Raw genomic sequence first — 20,948 nt, 5'->3', positions numbered from 1 at the left:
TTACATATTTTTTCCAGACCTGGCTCCTCCAGCACTTCCCGCACGTACCCTCTCCCGCCACCCCCGGCAAAGTTCACGGCTCTCCTTTATGGTCCTGTGCGCTGTGCGTGTAGCTCTGACCCAATGTGCACTGTGCTCTCCTCCCCTACAACAGGCGCAGGGGGGCAGGGGAGCAAGCACCAAAGGAGGGACTTAGTCAGGTCTTCCTGATCATTCCCAAACCCCAAAATGCGAACCCATGGGCAGCCTGTGCTATTATTTGATGGCTCATGTTTCCGTTATTGGCCCCGTTATCTCTGTGGGTTAATGGACACATGGCCAATGGATCACCAGTATCTCAATTCTGTCACCTTAATAATGGAGATAGATGATGATGAAGACCCAGTCAGATTAGTTAGCCAGAAACTCCTCTGTTATTCTACAGTTGACAAGAACAGTTAGATGAAATCAAGGCCCCAAAATCAGAAATGACCAAATCACATTAGAAAAAGGGTCGTACATAAAGGTGGGTTTGGCACTTCTTCTGATTCCATTCATTCCTTCATTTATAATTTCTTTTAGTACTTCTTAGGTACTGCAGGATTCTAAGTGCTGAGGATCCAAAGATGACTATAATCTAACACCTGCACTCAAGGAGATACAGTCTAAGTGGAGAAACACTAATCTATGTGATATTATATAATCAGAGTTCTCTGAGAAGGGAAAGAAGATCTTTCATAAAGTACATGTGGACAGTACACTGTACTACACTGATAGTCATGGTTATGGTCAACTCGTTACAAGAGATCTCTCATTGTCTTCCTGCTTTATAAAACTCTTTAAACTTCCATTTTAAATCCAATATTGAAATCGAAACCCTGAAGTCGAGGAGTTTTCAGACCTCTTGTGCAAGCCATGATGGGAAAATATGGCCAGGCCATTCAGCTTTACAAAACACTGGAAAAATTTAAACCAAGAGAACAAATACTCAGAAGCATAAACGAAAGAGGGAAGACCACTGGCTTTTCTGAAGCGAGGCTGGTCTGAAAGCCTGTTCTATAGAGTCTGCTTGTTTCCGCATCTGGAAAACAGGAACAGAGCACTTTCCTCAGGGGATGGTTGTGAGAACTAACAAGCGAGGACGTAGCATAGAATACAGAGCAGCTATCTCTCAACACAATGATCATACTAGTTGGCAAAAAAAATAAAATAAGGTGGAAGGATTCTGGCACTGAGAGAGGGTGACAGTTCTGAGGAGCTGCACGTTATGCAGCAGTCCAGGAAAGCTGACCGCCATCATGCAGAGGATGGCACCACTGTAGTGCTCCCCTACCTGCCCGGTCTGATAATGTCTGGCAAACTGGGTAACCACTCGATAGTCATTTGCAAAGTACTCCATCAGAATAGACGGAACCTCAGCAAAGTCAGTAGGGCACCGGGTCCCTAAAATGGGGGGAAAAGAGAAAAAGTTGGCATGAGTCAAATCAACAATATTTATCTTAACTTTTTATGTACTCTTTTAAAACTTTTATTTGCACTTCTGATGAACTATGATAAGGTTAAATTTATTAAATCAATATTTTACTTCTATAAAATTATTGCACATATTTGCAGAAAAGTTTATTATAATCCCATATATTTTCCTATATATCAAAAGTAAAACAAAATATTTGCACAGCTGGATAAAACACCTTGTAAAGCAATGGCTCGCACCCTCTACAAACAAATCCATCCTTGGCTATTCAGGGTTATACACGAGACACAAATTAAAACATTCTTACAATTAATATACCATTTGTATTAATTTACCGAATTCTCCCACCAAATGCTTTTATCCTTCACTTTTGTTTGTTTGTTCTATTCCCTATGCTATACTTTTCATCTCCTTGACTTATTTATTTTATAACTGGAAGTTAATACCTTTTAATCCCCTTCTCCTATCTTGCCCATCCTCCCACGCCCTCCCCTCTGGCAACCACCAGTTTGTTCTCTGTATTTAAAAATCTGTTAGGTTTCTTTTTGTCTGTTTGTTCATTTGTTTTTTAGATTCCACAAACAAGTGAAATCATCTGCTATTTGTCTTTCTCTGTCTGACTTATTTCACTTTGCATATTACCCTCTAGCTCCATCTATGTTGTTGCAAATGGCAGGATTTCATTCTTTATGGCTTAGAACTGTTCCATAATATAAACATATACCACTTCTTCTTTATCCATACCCTTCATTTGTTTTAAAAGTACCTTTTTTAAAACCATTGTTTGTTTCTTATAACAAAGCCAATGCAAAAGAAATCTGTATTTTAAACTTAAAATAACTTAAAGCGACAAATCCTGTAAGAACTTTTTGGTGACATTTTATGATTCTGTCCAGCTCATCTATAGTCTTTTTAAGGATCTTCTTCTCCCCCAAAATATTATGTAAACAAAGTTAGTTAGTAAATAACTAAGTGAAAGCAATTTAGCAGGTGATCTAAAGCTGACCATATAGGATAGTGAGCTTAAGATTCAAAGATGAGACAACAAAGAGGAAAGTCTGCATATAATATCATCAACTATGGCCACACACCAGCATGAAAAACTGTCATCTTATACAGGGGAAAGGCTTAGGAAAATATTTTTTCAACATGCTTTAATATGTATTCTAACTGATTTTGGAGAAAAAGAGGCAATATTCTTTCACTTACTCACTAACTGTGTGCTAGGTACTAAGGAGACACATATTTATTCCAACACATATAGCCAAAAACTTCGAATCCATATGAAATATGATAAAATGTAAAAGTGCAAACTCAGAAGACAAGTGAGACAGTCCTCAGCCAGAATCGTTAGCAAGGAAGCAGAAAAATGTCAGATGATCTGGTTGAATAACAACTAGAAGGACAAGGTGAGGCAACCTACAAAAAATAACCACCTGACAATGTTAAATGATCAGAGTTTTCTAAATAAAGTGCCTTTTGCTCCAGTTTAAAATAAAACACATGTTTTTAGAAGATGGTTGTTAAACAGAAGTCCCTTCTTTTGGCTCACCAGTGACATGTTGGTAACGAGTACGACCCAGCATAGAATGCATGGCATGTCCCATTTCATGGAAGAGATTTTCCATCATTCCAGGAGTTAATAAAGTTGGTGAATTCCTTGAGGAATGGGGAAGATTCAGCATAAGAACTACAACTGGGAGCTGATAGTCTCCATCTTCCTTTAATCTGCCTCCACGGATTGTAAAATGACAATCCTGGAAGAATCAGAAAACATAACCAGAGAAGAGCATATTAGGTGATCTGAAGAATAAGAAACAGTTTCAACGAATATAAAGTTACACCAAGACATCTCAGTTCAAATTTACCTTAATTCCATTATTCTATTTATTTAGTTATAGACACTTTTTCCTAATATTTTTCATTTTGCTAAAATTTTTAAGTTTTTTAAAACACCAGTACCACCTTGCGCTTGTGTTGACTCATTCATTCATTCACTCCAAAAATATGTATTGAGGTGATGCTACACCAGCTTAGATCCACATGCTCTAACTGTAGATAACTGTACACAAGCAAGTAGGAAGGGGACAGACAATGAGCTACTCTGGGAGGGATGCTAATGTTTACTGTACGCCTTCCACGTGTGGAGACACTTCTCATATCTATTGCCTTTATCGCTCAGAAGCAATGAACTCTATCACAAAGGGGGAAATTTGGAGTAATTTTCCCTAACAGGCTGAGATTCACATACATTGTATCACTTATTCTTCACAATAACCCTCTGAGGCAGCTCTCTCATTGTTCGGATGGGGAAACTGAAACTGAGTCCTGGAAACACTGAGTCACATAAAGTGACTTTTATGGAAACATAAAGTCACATAAAGCATCACCTGATGTGGTTTGTCTGCTCTCTGGAAGAAATCACAGTAAATGTACCCCAACAATCCTTCAGATTCATGAACCACAGCCTGGAAAAAAATTACATTTAGTGATGAATGAAGCCATTGGAAACTCTCAAAGTGGAAACACATCCCTAACAAGAATCTAAATATAAAATATCCATAGCCATAACTATAGACATTTCATTACTTTCTACATCCCACATGATCTAAAAATAAATTATCTATTGTCCCCTCATCTCTCAGAAGAATTTGATTTGGGGATTCTGTCCAAGAGAGGCAACCCTTCTTGTTTGAGCCCTTTGTCCCAATCGCCAGTGCCTTACAACTCTGAGACCAAACCCAGCTCTTCAGACTGTTCACAGACCTCCCCCACACACTTGGAAACAAGTGCTGGCTTGACAGTTCTAGATCTAAATCTCAATTTAGATCTAAATGTAGACATATGCCCCCAAATGCTAACCCCTGAATTCAGATATAACAGAAGTTTGCTTCTGGCTTCAGTTGAAGATCAGTAATATCATTATTTATGCTCTTCCCTCAAACTGGGCCTATACAAGACACACGGCTCATGGAGAGCTCAACAGCTGGCCTCCAGCTGGCCTCCTTTGTCTTGTCACAACTTGAGGATCCTGCCACAGAGAACCTCAGCTTTATGCACTACAACTTCGTGCAGGCATATATTCGTTAGTTCAACAAGTATCTCTTAAGCACCAAGTAGGTGTTTGGAATTTATCAAGGCATTCAGATATCAGCAGTGAACCAAACTGGCAAAGAGTGCTACCCACATGGGGCCCACACCCCATAGCAGGGGAAGCCTGGCGGGCTCGAACTCTAGTGGCGGAAGCCTGGTGGGCTCATACTCTAATGGGGAAAGCTTTTCATTACCTGCATTTTGTCCTTTCACTCTTACCAGTTTTTCTCTCATTGTATCTCTGCACTCTATCAGTCTCCACCACTTTGTGAAGTACACAACGCACAGATAATCAGGTAATAAAGTGCGGTGATAAAGCATGCTCCCACTCTACCCCTTCAATTCTATCACCACGTCTATTCCACTCTCACAGAACACAGCCAGGAGACCATCAGAGAGCTTCCTTCCCTTGAAATAGTGTGCTACGCATATAGGCAGAAGGTAAAACAGAGTAACAGCAACACAGCCTTTGTGATAGTAAGTCCATAAATCCTCATAATCTTATCAAGAAAAAATGCACATATTGACATCTCAAATAAAGTGGGTCCTAACAGGAGAAAGGGTGGACGCCAGGCTTGAGGTCACATTAGAACACAGGATATAAATCAATATATTATAAAATATAAGCTTCTACAAGATGGGAAGGTGGTTAAAAAAAAAAAAAAGTGACAGATGTAACAAATTCTGGAATTAACCAAAAGGGACACTGAGCACTGCAGGAATATGAAAAGTAATGACAAATTTCTCTTTAACCAGAATTTGTCAACATACAAAAAGATTCAACTTTCTGTCAAGTCCCTAAAAAAAAAAAAAAATTCGTCCAGAGAATTCACTCTGCTAGTACATGTTTCTATCAGTTGATTTTAGAGAAAAATGTTTTTTTTTGTAAGTCAGAAGCAATGACTTAGACTCTCCATGAAACAGAAGTAAGGTGAGCCACGCTCCCATCATGGCAAAGCTGCCTTGAGGATAAAACTGCTATTAACTTGATTACCAAACCCTAGAGATAAAGGAGTGCAACTCTACACTCACTGAATGCTTACCAGTTTGCGAACATCTTCACACCACACCTCTCCTTTCGCAGGCTGTTCTGCATATAACGTAATTCCTAACAGTTTGGTAAACAAAATATTTAGGCCTTCCATGCATGCTCCAAGGGAGAAAAATGGGCAATATAAACTGGGCTCAATATTATACCTAAAAGAGAGAAGAGAGGTTCAATAGCATTTTTGTTTATTTCAATTTATTCATTTAAAATTTAGGATCATGGTAGGTAAAACAAAGGATTGAAAACAAAAAGGAACATCTCTGTCTTTCGAGGGATTTTCAGAAGAAAGGCAGTCTAATTATTCTGAGCAGTAAGAGTGGTAAGTAGTAATTCTTAGTATAAGAGTAGTATCAGTAATGAGTAATTAAGGTAGACACACCATTCCCTAAACTTCATCCTTTGCAAGTTATTTACTTGCGCTGACCTCATTAAACAATCCATCTATCTCAATTACCCACACCACGCACATTCCTTTATGCATACCTACAGACAGAATCTGACCAATAATGAGATATTTGAGCAATAATGAAATATGAAATATGTTGTTTTCTTAAAAAAAGGTCTTATATCACATAAATAGTAAACAAACTCAAGTCCTGAAGCATACTAAGTGAATTTAAATCTTACCTCTAGTAAAATATTTGTTAATGGAAAAAGTCTCTGAAACACCAACAATCAGATCTTAGTTCATCTGTTTTACAGTTAAATACCTTAAATAAAGCATAACATACTGGCAAGGTTAATTATTCTTCATTCAAAAATGGCTTTTTATGCCCTCTTCCAACATAAGCCAAACCACATCCAGAATATGTGTTGTGAACGGTCACTTCTGAGTCACTAGGTCAGGCCAAACTTTATGACCACAGTAGAAAGAATGGCTCTAGAATAATTGTAGGTGCTTATTCTATTTCTACTCTCTGGAACTAACAAAATATATACTTAGGGTGCCAGAAGGTAGCCACACTTGCGACGAGCATAGCATTACACATAAACTTGTCATATCACTATGATGGACACCGGAAACTACCATAACATTGTGTGTCAACTATACTTCAGAAAAATTAATTAATTAAAATAAAAACAAAATACATATAAACTTTGATGCAAAACATAGACAAACACATGCTTATTACTAAATGGATGACTGGATTTAGTAAGCATGTATAAATTACACCACAAAAGAAATTTTGACTACCGAAATCCACAAGTTTACAACTTAATTCCTGATCAATTTTTCATAAAAACAGAACCTCACTAGTGAAAGATACACGTCAGCAGTTCAGTGTCTTCACTCAGGGATCCATATACTTGTGCAGGCTCTGAAGAAGCCTGCTGCTTGCTGGAGGTAAGGAATGAGGGGCATGTCTCTCTAAAGAGTTCACCGTGAAGGAGGCAGAGAGGTGGACAGACAATTCTGGTCTCCTCCTGGGGCAGCAGCAGAGTTGGCGCTAGAGACACAGTCAGAGGACTGAGGGAAGGACACAGACAGCAGGACAGCAAGAGGGATGGGTATGATGACTTCCCTTGTGGAAGAGAGGGTAGAAACAGGAAGGGGTCAGAGAAAGGAATTCAGAAACAGGAGTCTGCTGGGTGGGATGGGGATAAGGATTAAGGGCAGGGAGAAGTACTAGTAAGGGTATTCCAGGGAGAAGCAACAGTGTGAAGTCATGAAACAGCCTGGAAACTCCTAAACCAGTGGCTAAATATGAGCCAGTTCATGATGAGGGGATCAACGGGAAAAGAGACGGAGGGGAGTCTAGACACATGTGGGCAGGGTCCAGAGAACAGAGGGCCTCACACATAAACCTGAGGGATTGGGATTTCACATTGTAGGCATGTGGTCTCTCAACTTCTTCATTATGCAGCCAAATCATTAAAAGAATTTTTAAGTATTCAACCTTAATATATGTATATTTATAAATTATATTCATGTGCTGCTGTTCTACATTTCAAAACCAAAAAAAAAAAGGATACATTTTTACAAGTTGAAATAAAAATAAATCTGAGCAAAATTTCTAATGCAGTATACCCACAATCTCAGTGAATTGTTCACAGAGTGGGAGACATGGGAGACTGCTTTTGTAGGCAACAGAGAAGCAATCTGATGCTTTCTGGAACACTGCAAGGTTGACAGTGTGGAGGGAGGAATGCAGGAGAGGCAGGGAGAACAGACAGTAAACTAGGGTCTGAACATAAGCAAAGGCAGTGAGGTCAAGGATGAGGAGGCAGGTATGAAGTTGTTTCTCTTTGAGATGAAATGTTGCGGGACTGTGTGAGTGAGTAAGAATGTCTAGAACAATACACAGGTTTCTGGCTTGAGCCAGATGGTTGGGGTGGCAGAGTCATTTAATCAGAGCACTAAGCATGTAAAAAGAAGGGAGGATGGGAATGTTTGTGGAAGAAAGGAGGGTGGGGTGCAGTTGTGGGAGAAAGAGGAGTCACGGAAAATAAATTCAGTTCTGGAGACACTGACTGTGAAGTGCCCATAAGATGTCAGACACTCAGTTAAGACTGAGGCTTCATTGCTCAGGTGTTAGTTAAAGCTGTAGAAGGAGATGGGTTACGAGAAATGGGTGGTGCAGTGTGAGAAGAGGGCCAGCGGCGATCTTCCAGATGAAGAGATAAAAAGGAAGACAGAGAAGAAAAGTCAGAGCTGTTAGGGCACGAAAGAAAGGGACATCACGGAAAAGGGGGAGAAAATATGTTGTAAAAACAGGAAAAAATGGAGGCTTCTGGTGTCTGTTTCGGCATATAGGGAACCTGGAAGGCATTATTCCATCCCAACAACAAGTAAAATGCTCAAGAAACTAAAAAATCAACAACTCTCCTTGTATCCAGCAAAGAACTGAGGTCACAGAGCAAACTGCTGCCCCCAAATATATAAAGACAAGCAGGCAAATACAGAGAATCACAATTTACAGAACTCTCCAGTGCGGACTAGCACTAAGGTAGGAAAATTTAAACTACAGTTGACAAATTAGAGGCTCAGTGTGGACAAATCTGGGAGTTAAAAACCCCAGGGAGGCCCATTTTAAGGGGTAGGGGGTTCCCCACATTTTAATTTTACCTCCAGGAGCCCTACCAGGTTCTCACAGTAAAGATGGAGAAAAATTCTCTCAATGCTTCCAACAGGGGGAAGGAAAAAACAGCCATTTTGAAATACACCAGAGCATTCTGTTATTCTTAACAAGGTTGCCCTCAAAAGAAACTGTCTTACCAGAGCCTAACTTACCTAGAAGAAAGAAATACCCAACCCAATCCCCCTGTCTCATCAAAGCAGGGAAGGCGAACTGAAAAGCACTTACAAAAGTCAGAGCTGAGGAGCACTGGGTCCATAACAGACTGAGACCTAATCACAGGACTTTAGAATGAATCCTTCCGGGGCGCCTGGGTGGCTCAGCGGGTTAAAGCCTCTGCCTTCGGCTCGGGTCATGATCCCAGGGTCTTGGGATCGAGCCCCATGCCGGGCTCTCTGCTCAGCGGGGAGCCTGCTTCCTCCTCTCTCTCTCTCTCTCTGCCTGCTTCTCTGCCTACTTGTGATTTCTGACTGTCAAATAAATAAATGAAATCTTAAAGAAAAAAATCTGATAAAAAAAAAAAAAGAATGAATCCTTCCCACCCCCCTTCACCACCACAGCAATGGGGATCCTGTAAAATAACAGGTGAATACAACTGAAAAACTGCACATGTCAGATCTTATTTAAGTAGAAGTCCCCAGAGAAACCCAAATACAACATCAGAGACATAGGTAGGTAGGTAGGTAGATAGATAGATAGATAGATAGATAGGAAGGGGAGGGGAGGGGTCTGGGGGAAGGGATAAAAACTTCAGCCTCCGACACCACAGCTACTGCAAAAGTAAACACAGCCTAACTAACTCCCAGTCAGTGAGTACTTCGTGTCCAACTTAAATCAAACAATTTCAAGTCACAATAAAGGACCAAAACCACAGTCTGAAGAAACAGAACAAGCATCAGAACCAGATTCATCTATGTTAGAAATGTTAAAATGACCAGACTGAGAATTCAGAAGCAACTATGATTAAAATGCCAAAGGTTCTTTAAAAAGAAACAAACAAACAAACAAAACAAAACACAAGATTCATGGGTAATGTAACAGAGAGAGGGGAACTAAAAAAGAACCAAAGGAAATGCTTCTCAGTAGACTGGACATGACCAAGGAAACTATCAGTGAGCTTGAAGAAATGTCAATAAAAACTTTCAAGAGTATGATGCAAAGAGAAAGAAGAATGAAAAAGAAGAGAAGACCCAAAGAATTGTGGAATAATTACAAAAGATGTAATGGGAATTACAGAATGAGAACAGAGAGAGAAAGGAACAGAAGAAATATATGAAGTAATAATGGCTGAGAACTTTCCAAATGAAGGACAAACACCAAGCAGGGTGGAAAACACACTTGGGAATACCATATTTCAACAGCAGAAAATTATAGACAAGGAAAAAAATCTCCAAAGAAGATGGAGAGGGAAAAAAAAATCATCTCACCTGTAGAGGAGCAAGAATAAGAATTACATCTGCGTTCTCTTCAGAAACTGTGCAACAGAAAAGAGTATGGTAGAAAATACCTAAAGAATTGAAATGAAAAACCCACAAACCTAGAATTCTGTTTCCAACAAAATTACCCTTCAATGGTGGAGAAATAAGGACTTTCTTGAACAAAAATTGAGGGAATTTCTCACTGGTAGACCTGACTTGCAAGAAATGCTAAAAACAGTTCTTCAAGAAGAAGGAAAATGATGGAAGTCAGAAACTTGGATCTATGTGAAGAAAACAAGAGTGCTGGAGAAGGAATAAATGGAAGATATAAAAGCAAATCTTTTTATTTCTTATTTTTAAATGACCTAATGCATAACAGCTTCTTCAAAATAATAACAGTGACAATGTATGAGGAGATTATAGCTTATAGAAAGTGAAATCCACTTATATAGATTATAGCTTTTATATATATCTATATATATAACTATATATAGATATATATAGATTATAGCTTATAGATAAGATTATAGCTTATAAATAAGTGAAATCTATAGCTTATAGATAAGTTAAGGGGGACTAAACAGAAGTACTGGCTACTTGCACAAACCATGAAGCAGTGCAGTATTATCTGAGGTGGACTTAGAATGTAAACGTCAGGACAAATGCTAAAAACTGGAAAAAAGGGAGGATAAAAACTGGAATCATATAAAGCACTCAAATAAAACTGTAAGGCAGAAAAAGAAGAGTGGAAGACAATTAAAGAAAAGGGAGAAAGCATAAGGGCAAAGAACAGAAATATATGTTATTCATACATGGTGATATGCTATATATTAAACCAATCATATAATTAATCACTTTAAACATCGATGGTCTGGATATTACAATTAAAATAGTCAGCGAAGTTGAGAAAAACAAGACCCAATTCTTTGTTGTCTGTAAGAAACTGACTTCAATTGTAGAAATACAGATAGATTAAAAGTAAAGGGATAGAGAAGGAATTCCTGCCAACACTAAGCAACAGAAAGTTGGAATAGCTACATTAATTCCAATCAGAGCAGCCTTCAGAGAAAACAAAGGAATCAGGGATGAAGATGGGCATTAGACAGTGATAAAAGGGTCAATTCTCCAAGAAGACGTAACAATCCTTACTGTCCATAAAACCCTTAATGCATTTTAACTGGACATCAAAATACGTGAGGTAAAAACTGACAGAACTACAAGGAGAAACAGATGAATCCAGTATTATAGTTGGAGACTTCACCATCCACCTGTCAGAAATGCAGATCGAAGAGGCAGAAAATCAGTGAGGACATGTTGAACTAAAGAACACCAACAATTAACTGAATATAATAGACATCCAGGCAATGTTTATCCAACAACAGTGGCATACACATTCTTCTGAAGATCACAAGGAATATTACCCAAGAGAGGCCACATTGTGGGAAATAAAATATATCTTAACAATTTAAAAGAATACACATCATACAATGAATGCTCTCAGACCACAACTGGATTAATCTAGAAATCAATAACAGAAGGATAGTTGGAAGAGACCAAAGTATTTAGAGATTAAACAACACACTTCTCACTAACACAGGGTAAAAGAAGGCTCAAGGAAAATTTTAAAATATTTTGGACAAAATGAAAATGAAAATACAACTTATACAAATCTGTGGGATCCAATGAAAGCAATGCTTATAAAAACAGTCAAAGCAATTAATACATATACTAGAAAAGAAGACAGATCTAAAGTCAGTAATTTAAGCTTATACCTTAGGAAACTAGAAAAAGAAGAACAAATTAAATCCAAAGTAATGAGAAGAAAAACATTTTTTTTTTAATTAGAGCATCCTACCTGGTCATGACAGATGATCCTTTTAATGTACTGTTGAATCCTATTAATAGCTAGGATGTTGTTGAGAATTTTACCCTCCATATTCATCAGAGATACTGGTTTATAATTCTCCTTCTTGATGGGGTCTTTGCCTGGTTTGGGGATCAAGGTAATCCCAAAATATATATATAATGCATTATATATTATTGGGATTAATATCCAAAATACATAAAGAATTTATACAACACCAAGAAAACTCCCCAAATAATCCAATTAAAAAATGAGCAGAGGACCTCAATAGACATTTTCCAAAGAAGACATATAGATGATCAAGAGATATATGAAAAGATACTCAACATCACTCATTATCAGGGAAATGCAAATCAAAATGACAATGAGACATCACCTTACACCAATGAGAATGACTAAAATAAAAAACACGAGAAATAACAAGCGTTGATGAGGATGTGGAGAAAAAGGAACCCTTGTGTACTGGTGGTGGAAATGTAAATTGGTGCAGCCACTATGGAAAACAGTATGGAGGTTCTTCAAAAAATTAAAAATGGAATTACCATTATGATCCAGTAATGCCACTACAGGGTATTTACCCAAAGAAAATGAAAATGAAAATACTAATTCAAAAATATATATGCTCCATGTTTATTGCATCACTGTTTACCACAGCCAGGATATGGAAGCAATACAAGTATCCATCCATCCACAGATAAATATATATATGTATGTAGGTGTATGTATATATACAGATATATGTAGATATATATAGGTATGTGTGTATGTGTGTGTAATGGAATAAAAAAATAAAAAAATAATAAAATCTTGCCATATGCAACAACATGCAGGGCCTAGAGGTTATATATACAATGCTAAGTGAAACAAGTCAGAAGACAAATACCACATGATTTCACTCATATGTGGAGTTTAAAAAACAAAACATACAAACAAAAAAGAGGCAGACCGAAAAAGACTTTTTTTTTTTTATTGTTTTTTCCTTCAAATTTTCATTTAAATTTTAGTCAACACACAGTGAAATACTAGTTTCAGGAGTAGAACTCAATGATTCATCACTTACATACAACACTCAGTATTCATCATAACAAGTGCCCTCCTTAATACCCACTCAACCCCCATCTAGCCCATCCCCCACTCACCTCCCTCCATCAACCTTCAGTTTGTTCTCTACCTGTAAGAGTCTCTAGTGATTTGTTTCCCTCTCTTTTCCCCCCTCCCACATGTTCATCTGTTTTGTTTCTTGAACTCCACATATGAGTGAGATCACATGGTATTAGTCTTTCTCGGCCTAACTTATTTCGCTTAGCACAATACCCTTTAGTTCCATCTACATCACTGAAAATGGCAAGATTTCATTCTTTTGATGGAGGAGTAATATTCCATTGTGTCTACATACATTCTTTATTCATTAGTTGATAGATATTTGGGCTCTTTGCACAGTGTGGTTATTGTTAAAAAAAAAAAAGACTTTTAAATACAGAGAAAAAAAACTGGAAGATGGGTGCAACAGATAAAGAGGATTAAGAATGCACTTATCACGATGAGCACTCAGAACCGTTGAATCATTATATTGTACACTTGAAACTAATATAACACTGTATGTTAATTATACTTGCATAAAAAATAAAAGTGTAAAAATTAACAAGATCTATATGAGCAACACTACAAAACTCTGATGAAAGAAAGCAAAGATCTAAATAAGTGAAGAGATATTCCAAGACCATGGATAGGAAAACTCACTATTGCTAAGCTGTCAACTTTTCCCAGTGTGATCTATAGATTCATTGCAATCTCAGTCAAAACCCCAGCAAATTATTTTGTGGATTTCGACAAACTGATCCTGAAGTTTATATGAGAGGCAAAGATCCAGAAAAATAAACACAATATTGAAGAGGAAGAAAAAAAAAAAGCTCTAATAATCCAAATAGTGTGGAATTAACAAAAGAATATACAAATAGAAAAATGGAACACAAGTAGACCCAAACAAATACAGTCACCTAATCTCTGACAAAGGAACAAAGACACTAAAATGGAGAAAGTATAGTCTTTTCAACAAATGGTGCTGGAACAACAGGTCACCGACATGCAAAAAGTAAATCTAGACATAGACCTTTTGCCTTTCAGAAAAATTGACTCAAAATGTATCGCAGACCTAAATGCAAAACACAAAACTATAAAACACCTGGAAGATAATACAGGAGAAAACCTAAGTGACCTTGGGTTTGACAATGTCTTTTTAGAGATAGTACCAAAAGCACAATCCATGAAAGAAGGAATTGATAAATTGGACTCCATTAAAATTAAAAACTTCTGCTCTGCAAAAGACACTGTTAAGAGGATCAAAAGACAAGCTGCAGACTAGAAGCAAACCTTTGCAAAACACATATCTGATAAAAACTGGTATCTGAAACATACAAAACACGCTTGAAACTCCACAGCAAGACAAGAAACAACCTGATAAAAAGTAAACGAAAGGTCTGCTAAACACCACACTGAAGAAGTCATACAGATGGCAAATAATAGGAAAAGATGTGCCACACATTACACATCATCAGGGAAATGCAAATTAAAACAACAATGAGATGCCACAACACACCTATCAGAATTGCCAAAATCCAAAACACTGACAACACCAAATGCTGGCAAGGATGTAGAGTGACAGAAACTGACATTCATTGCTGGTGGGAATGCAAAATGATACAAGCCACTTTAAAAGATACCTTGGCAGTTTCTTCCAAAACTAAACATATTTCTATCATACGATCCAGCACTCACACTCCTTGGTATATACTCGAATGTGTTGAAAACATGTACATACAAAAACCTGCACATAAATATTCCCAACAGCTTTTTCATAATTGTCAAAACCTGGATGCAAAGAGGTCCCTCAGTTGGGGAATGGATAAATAAAAAATGAACAAGTGAATGAATTAAAAAACTAAATTTTTTAAATTCTACACAACAGAATTAACAGCACTAAAAAGAAATGAGCTACCAAAACATGAGAAGACATAGAGAAACCCTAAATGCATTTTGCTAAGTGAAAGAAGCCAATCTGAAAAGGCTACACACGATGATTCCTACCACAAGACATTATGGGAAAGGGAAAATTATGGAGACAGTAAAAGGATCAGTGGTTGCCAGGGACGGGGGAGCGGGAGGAGGCAGCAGGGATGAGGACATGGAGCACAGGGACTGTCACAGCAGTGAAATGATGCTGTACAACACTGTCATAGTGGATCTCTCCCATTACACATTTGTCAAAATTCATAGGCAGTGCAACACAGAGGAAGCCCTAATGTAAACTAAGGACTTGAGTTGATAATATGATCTTATCAATTGTAACAAATGTACCACACTAATAAAAGATGTCAATAACAGGGAAAACTGTGAGAGGATAAAGGGGATTTATAGGAACTCTCTGTACTTTGCACACAATTGTTCTATAAACCTATAACCTAAAAACAAAAAACAAAACCGGCGCCACTGTTAAGAAACCATACTTGAGAGAGGCCCTCTTTTTTACAGGGACCAGAGCCACGATATGTTTAGGCCTAATTTTGTTCCACTCATGAAGCAGTACCTTTCTGAGGATTCTACCTGCTATTCCACAAATTACCAAGTTTTTTCTACTTTGGCTGGTGGGAACATGAATAACACATGGCCCTGTGCAAGCTGCAGTGATGGGTCCCCAGTTCCTCCAAGAACAGAGCTGGGGTCATTTTAAGGTCACTTGTTTTTTTTTCCCTTTTGCAGGGATCAGGGGCTTACAGTGACAGCTTCACTACATCTGCACACCACTGTCTCATAGGTTTGATGAGATTGATTTTAGTTGTACATGCAGGAGGTAAATTTGGTTCCTGTTACTCAAACTTGGTCAGAAGTCTCTTTGTATTTGAATTTTAGGACAGTGGATATTCAAAAGTGAAAAATAAACATACGCATTCTTAGGGGCGAAAAAAGGGAATTGATCAGGAATGTCAAGGCTACTACTAGACCTGCCCAGTGGAGTCACCCCACAGCCATCCCAGGAAGTACCGTGGGGAGCCACAATGTAGAACCAAGATCATCTAAGGAAAGGAAGTGACCCTAGGAGTCCAGAGAACTGGCTGGGTCTGGGTAAACAGACCAACTGGAAGAACTGAGCTTCTAAGCAGCACAGGCAAACCAGAAGAACACAAGACTTCAAAGCAAAGGGAAGAAGGCAGCAGCACCACCATACACTCCCAGGGAAGCAGCTTCCTGCTCTGCCCAGTTTGCCTACATGAGCCCCACTTGGATGGGACTTTGGATAGAATGCACGTGCCTTTTTCTAGAATGTGGACTAATATCACTAGGTGTGGTAAAGCATATTTTTAAAATTCATGGAATGTGGAAAAGAAAGAGTACTGATTAAGAGCACCAGTTTGGAACTAATGGGCCTGAGTTTGAAACATACCACTTGCTGCGTGATCCTAAGCAAAGTATTTCCTTTACCATGTCTTAGTTTGGTCATCTGTGAAAATATGGATATAACCATCCCTACTTCATGTGGTTGTTGCAAGATTTCAGGTGAAGTGATACATACAGAATTCTTAGAAGAGTGCATGGGGCAAGTTCTCAATAAAGAAGGAGGGAGAAAGGAAGAGGAGGAGGAGCTCAATGACACCTATTTGCACTTTGTTCTCCTGATTACAGAACACTTCTTCCAAGTGTTACAGCAGCAGTGACCACTTATAGACCTTACAGTTACAGCCACATGCACAGGACCTCAGCCTGGCCAATCTATGTACTCCTATACCCCTGGGTTGCAAATGCTTCCAAACTTTACCCCTAGATTTCTCAGTTACGTGAGTCAACCAGTTCTCTCTTCTGCATAAGTTAGTTTAAATTGGGTTTCCTTCAGTGATAACTGAAATAGTCCTAATATAGTAGCCACCATCTGAATTTAATGGCCTTAAAAAAGATCCTTTTTCAGGTTACATGGCACAAATTTTCACATTAGATAAAGATTATGGGTAACTGGAAGGTACCTTTTTGAGGGTCAGTATTCATCTCATCAGCACTCAAAATATACTTGTTTGGGTGAACCAAAAAAACAAAAACAAAAAACAAAAAACAAAAAACAAAAACAAAAACAAAAAAACAAAACCAGAACTTTGTTTTGTGAAAAACAGGTAACTCACTTATCTGTTTTGCTACTGAATCAAGCTGGACTGACCTTAAAGAAAAAAATTAAAATGTCAGATTCAAACCATAGGCAGAACATGAATAAATAGGAAGAAAAATTAAGCACATAGCACTCGAAGCTAGAAAATTTGATTTAAAAACATAACTCACTTTTTATTGCTAGATAACAAAAATAAATATAAAAACAAAACAAAAAATAGAGGATTCTGGGAAGATGCCAAGAAGAAAGCATCAGCAATCTGTCTCCCCACCTAGACAACTGCACTGGTAGAATCTCTCTGATGTAAATATTTTGGAACTCTGGAGTCTGTTGAAGGCATTCAGCTTCCAGGGGAAAGCCTGGAGTGTAAACTGTGGTTAGTTTTAGCTCCTAGGACAGCAGTGTCTACCTATCCCATCCGCAGCCTCATAGCAGGTAGCTGTGCACCTATTCCTATTCCTGAAGCAGCTTACACACAGCTTGTGGGATTAGGGTGGGCAAAAAAGGACTCTGTCCCTTTAATTTGGGGGATCTGTGCTCTAATAGCTGATTGCTACTTCTGCTTTTAGAGGTGTGAGAAGCAGGCAGCCATTGTTGTAACTCCCTCCATTGCTGCAAGCCTCCCCACTCCAGCTCAAGTGACTTCCAGATGTAAAGGACTCATATTTTTTTCTCTTCTTCATTTTTCACTTTTCCCCTTTTTAAAACCAGACATCAAAAAGTGGAACATTCAAAAATAGCTGCATCTATGAGGACAATTAGAAAGTGCACATGTCCAAGGAAAGGCTCAAAAAGACCTGAGAAGACATCACACCTCAGGCTCATCCCAAGCACAGAGACAGCTTACAACAATCAAAACCACAAAAACAATAAACTAAAGCAATAACATAACACCCAGAAAATGCTGGGGGAGTGTTCAACAAAAACATCATGAGGCATACAAAGAAACAGGAAAGTATGGCCCACTCAAAGGAAAGAAATAATTCAACAGCTCTGTCCCTGAAAAAGACTGAATGGCATGTATATTAGACAAAGACTAAAATAACTACCTTAAGGTTGGCCAGAAACTAGAGGAAGAGGTGTAGAAGTTCAAGAAGACAATGTGTGAACAAAATAAAAATATCAATAAAGGGACAGAAAAACCTAAAAAGAAATTCTGAAGATGAAAGGGAGGACAATACCTGAAATGAAAAATTCACAGAAGGGATTCAAAGGCAGATGTGAGCAGGCAGAAGAAAGAAGCTGGAGTAGAAAATGACACTAAAACAGGAAAATGAAAAGCTGATGAACAGAAAGAAAAAAGATTGAAGAAAAGTGAAGAGAGTCTAGAGACCAGTGGAAAACCATAAAAAGGACCAACATAGGTATCATGGGTGTTCCAGGAGGAGAAGATAGAGGAAAAGAGGCAGAGAGAATATTTTAAGAAATAATGGTGGGGGGCGCCTGGGTGTCTCAGTAGGTTAAGCCTCTGCCTTCAGCTCAGGTCATGATCCCAGAGTCCTGGGATCGAGTCCCCCATTGGGCTCTCTGCTCAGTGGGGAGCTTGCTTTCCCCTCTCCCTCTGCCTGCCTCTCTGCCTACTTGTGATCTGTCACACAAATAAATAAAATCTTTAAAAAAAAAATAGAGGTGCCTGGGTGGCTCAGTGAGTTAAAGCCCCTGCCTTCAGCTTGGGTCATGATCCCAGAGTCCTAGGATCGAGCCCCACATTGGGCTCTCTGCTCAGCAAGGAGGCTGCTTCCTCCTCTCTCTCTCTTTCTGCCTGCCTCTCTGCCTACTTGTGATCTCTGTCTGTCAAATAAATAAATAAAATCTTAAAAAATAATGGCTGAAAACTTTCCAAATTTTAAGAAAGGCATGAATATAAACATTCAAGAAGCTCAACGAACTCCAAGAAAAATGAATTCAAAGCCATCCAAACCAAGATATAATATAATAAAACTTTCAAAAGCCAAAGATGAAAGATGCATCTTAAAAGCAGCAACAGAAGCAAATCATCACATACAAGGTATACTCAATAATATTTTCTGCATATTTCTCATCAGAAACTTTGGAGCCCAGAAAACAGTGGACTGGCATTCAAAGTGCTACCAAAAAAAAAAAAAAAAAAAAATCAAGAATCCTTTATCTGGCAAAACTGCCCTTTAAAAGTGAAGGAGAAATCAAGACATTCCCAGATAAACAAAAGTTGAGGGAGTTCATGACCACTAGACCTGCTCTGCAAAAAATGATCAAGGGAGTCTGACAAGGTAAAATGTAAGGACACTAGACAGTAACTGAAATCATATGTAAAAATAAAGGTGTTAATTAAGGTAAATACATGAGCAATTACAAAAGCTATTATTATTATAACAATACTTCATACTTTCTGTTTTCTATAGCATTTAAGAAACCAATTAAAGAAAAAACAATTATTAATATAATTGTAACTTTGGTTAGTAACTCTAAATCTTGTTTTCTACATAATCAAGGAGACCAACGCAGTTCAAAGAATTACTGGTTTATGTTTTGGGACACACAATGTGTAAGGTATAATTCTGTGATATTAACAACTGAAAGGGGTGAGTACAGAGCTGTAAAGGAGCACTTTCACTATGTTACTGAAATTAAGCTGCTATAAATAAAATTGTTATAATTTTAAGATATTAAATGTAATCCCCATGGCAACCACAAAGAAAATATCTATATAATATACTCAAAAGAAAACTACAAAGGAATGTAAACATTTCATTACAAAAAAATCAACTGAACACACACAAAAAAAGACAGGTATGCAGGAAATGAAGAAATAAAAATCTATAAGCCAAAAAAAAAAAACAAAAAAACAAACCTATAAGCCATAGAGAAAAAAAAATAGCACAATGACAGAAGTAAATCCTTTCTTATCAGTACTTTACAATGTAAATTATGCTATCTACAAGAGAGTCACTTGAGATCCAAAGACACAGACAGGTTGAAAGTGAAAGAACGTAAAAAGATATTCCATACAAACAGTACCAAAAGAGCACAGGAGTGATTATAGAAGAGACAAAGGAGGACACAAATGTTAATTAACAGTTCAACAGAGTGAGAAAACATAACAATTAAAAACATTTACACAATGACAGCCCATCAAAATATATGAAACAGAAATGGAGAGAATTGCAGGGAGAAATAAACAGACATTCTACCATAACAGATACTTCAATAACCCACTCATCATCATGGATACAACAAGACAGAAGATAAATAAGGAAATAGAGGACTTAACACAACAAACCAACTAGATCTAACAGTTATACACAGAACATTCCACCCAACAATACCAGCACACACATTATTCCTAAGTGCACACATGACATTTTTCAGGATAGGCCATATGTTAGGCCACAAATTAAGTCTTGATAGATTTTTTAAAAATAGGTATCATAAAGAGCATCTTCTCAGGCCACAACAGGATGATGTTAGAAATCAGTAACATGAGAATAACTGAAAAGTTCACCAACTGTGGAAATTAAACAACATACTTTTAAACAAACAATGGATCAAAGAAGAAATAGTAAAGGAAATTAGAAAATACTTAGAGGTGAATGACAATAAAAACACAACATACCAAAATTTACGAAATGCAGCAAAAATGATGCTAAGGGGAAAATTTATAGCTATAAATGCTTACATTTAAAAAGAGAGAAAGAGCTCAGACCAACAACCTAATTTTACAAATTAAGGAACTAGACAAAAGAAAACAAACTAATCCCAAAGCTAAAGGAAGGAAAGAAAAAAAGATCAGAGTACAGATAGATGAAATAGAGAACAGAAAAATAAATTTTAAAAAAATCAATGAAACCAAAAGTTGGTTCTTCAAAA

At 37.7% G+C, this 20,948-nt stretch overlaps 1 protein-coding gene across 2 annotated transcripts in view; it reads right to left on the bottom strand.

The window, feature by feature from the left end:
- The window catches only part of MIPEP (mitochondrial intermediate peptidase), a 167,331-nt gene that overhangs the window by 98,990 nt on the left and 47,393 nt on the right, over positions 1-20,948 (bottom strand). For both annotated transcript variants that reach the window (XM_080798991.1, XM_080798990.1), the window contains exons 11-14: positions 5,590-5,743; positions 3,844-3,921; positions 3,006-3,210; positions 1,313-1,422 (exon numbers count right to left, since the gene is read on the bottom strand). In XM_080798991.1, coding sequence (XP_080655117.1) covers positions 1,313-1,422; positions 3,006-3,210; positions 3,844-3,921; positions 5,590-5,743 — 547 coding nt within the window. The remainder of the gene's footprint in view (positions 1-1,312; positions 1,423-3,005; positions 3,211-3,843; positions 3,922-5,589; positions 5,744-20,948) is intronic.

The sequence above is a fragment of the Martes martes genome (assembly GCF_963455335.1).
Source record: "Martes martes genome assembly, chromosome: 3".
Classification (NCBI taxonomy): Eukaryota; Metazoa; Chordata; class Mammalia; order Carnivora; family Mustelidae; genus Martes; species Martes martes.
Note: the sequence above shows the minus strand (reverse complement) of the source record. Positions and strands in the feature narration are given on the sequence as shown.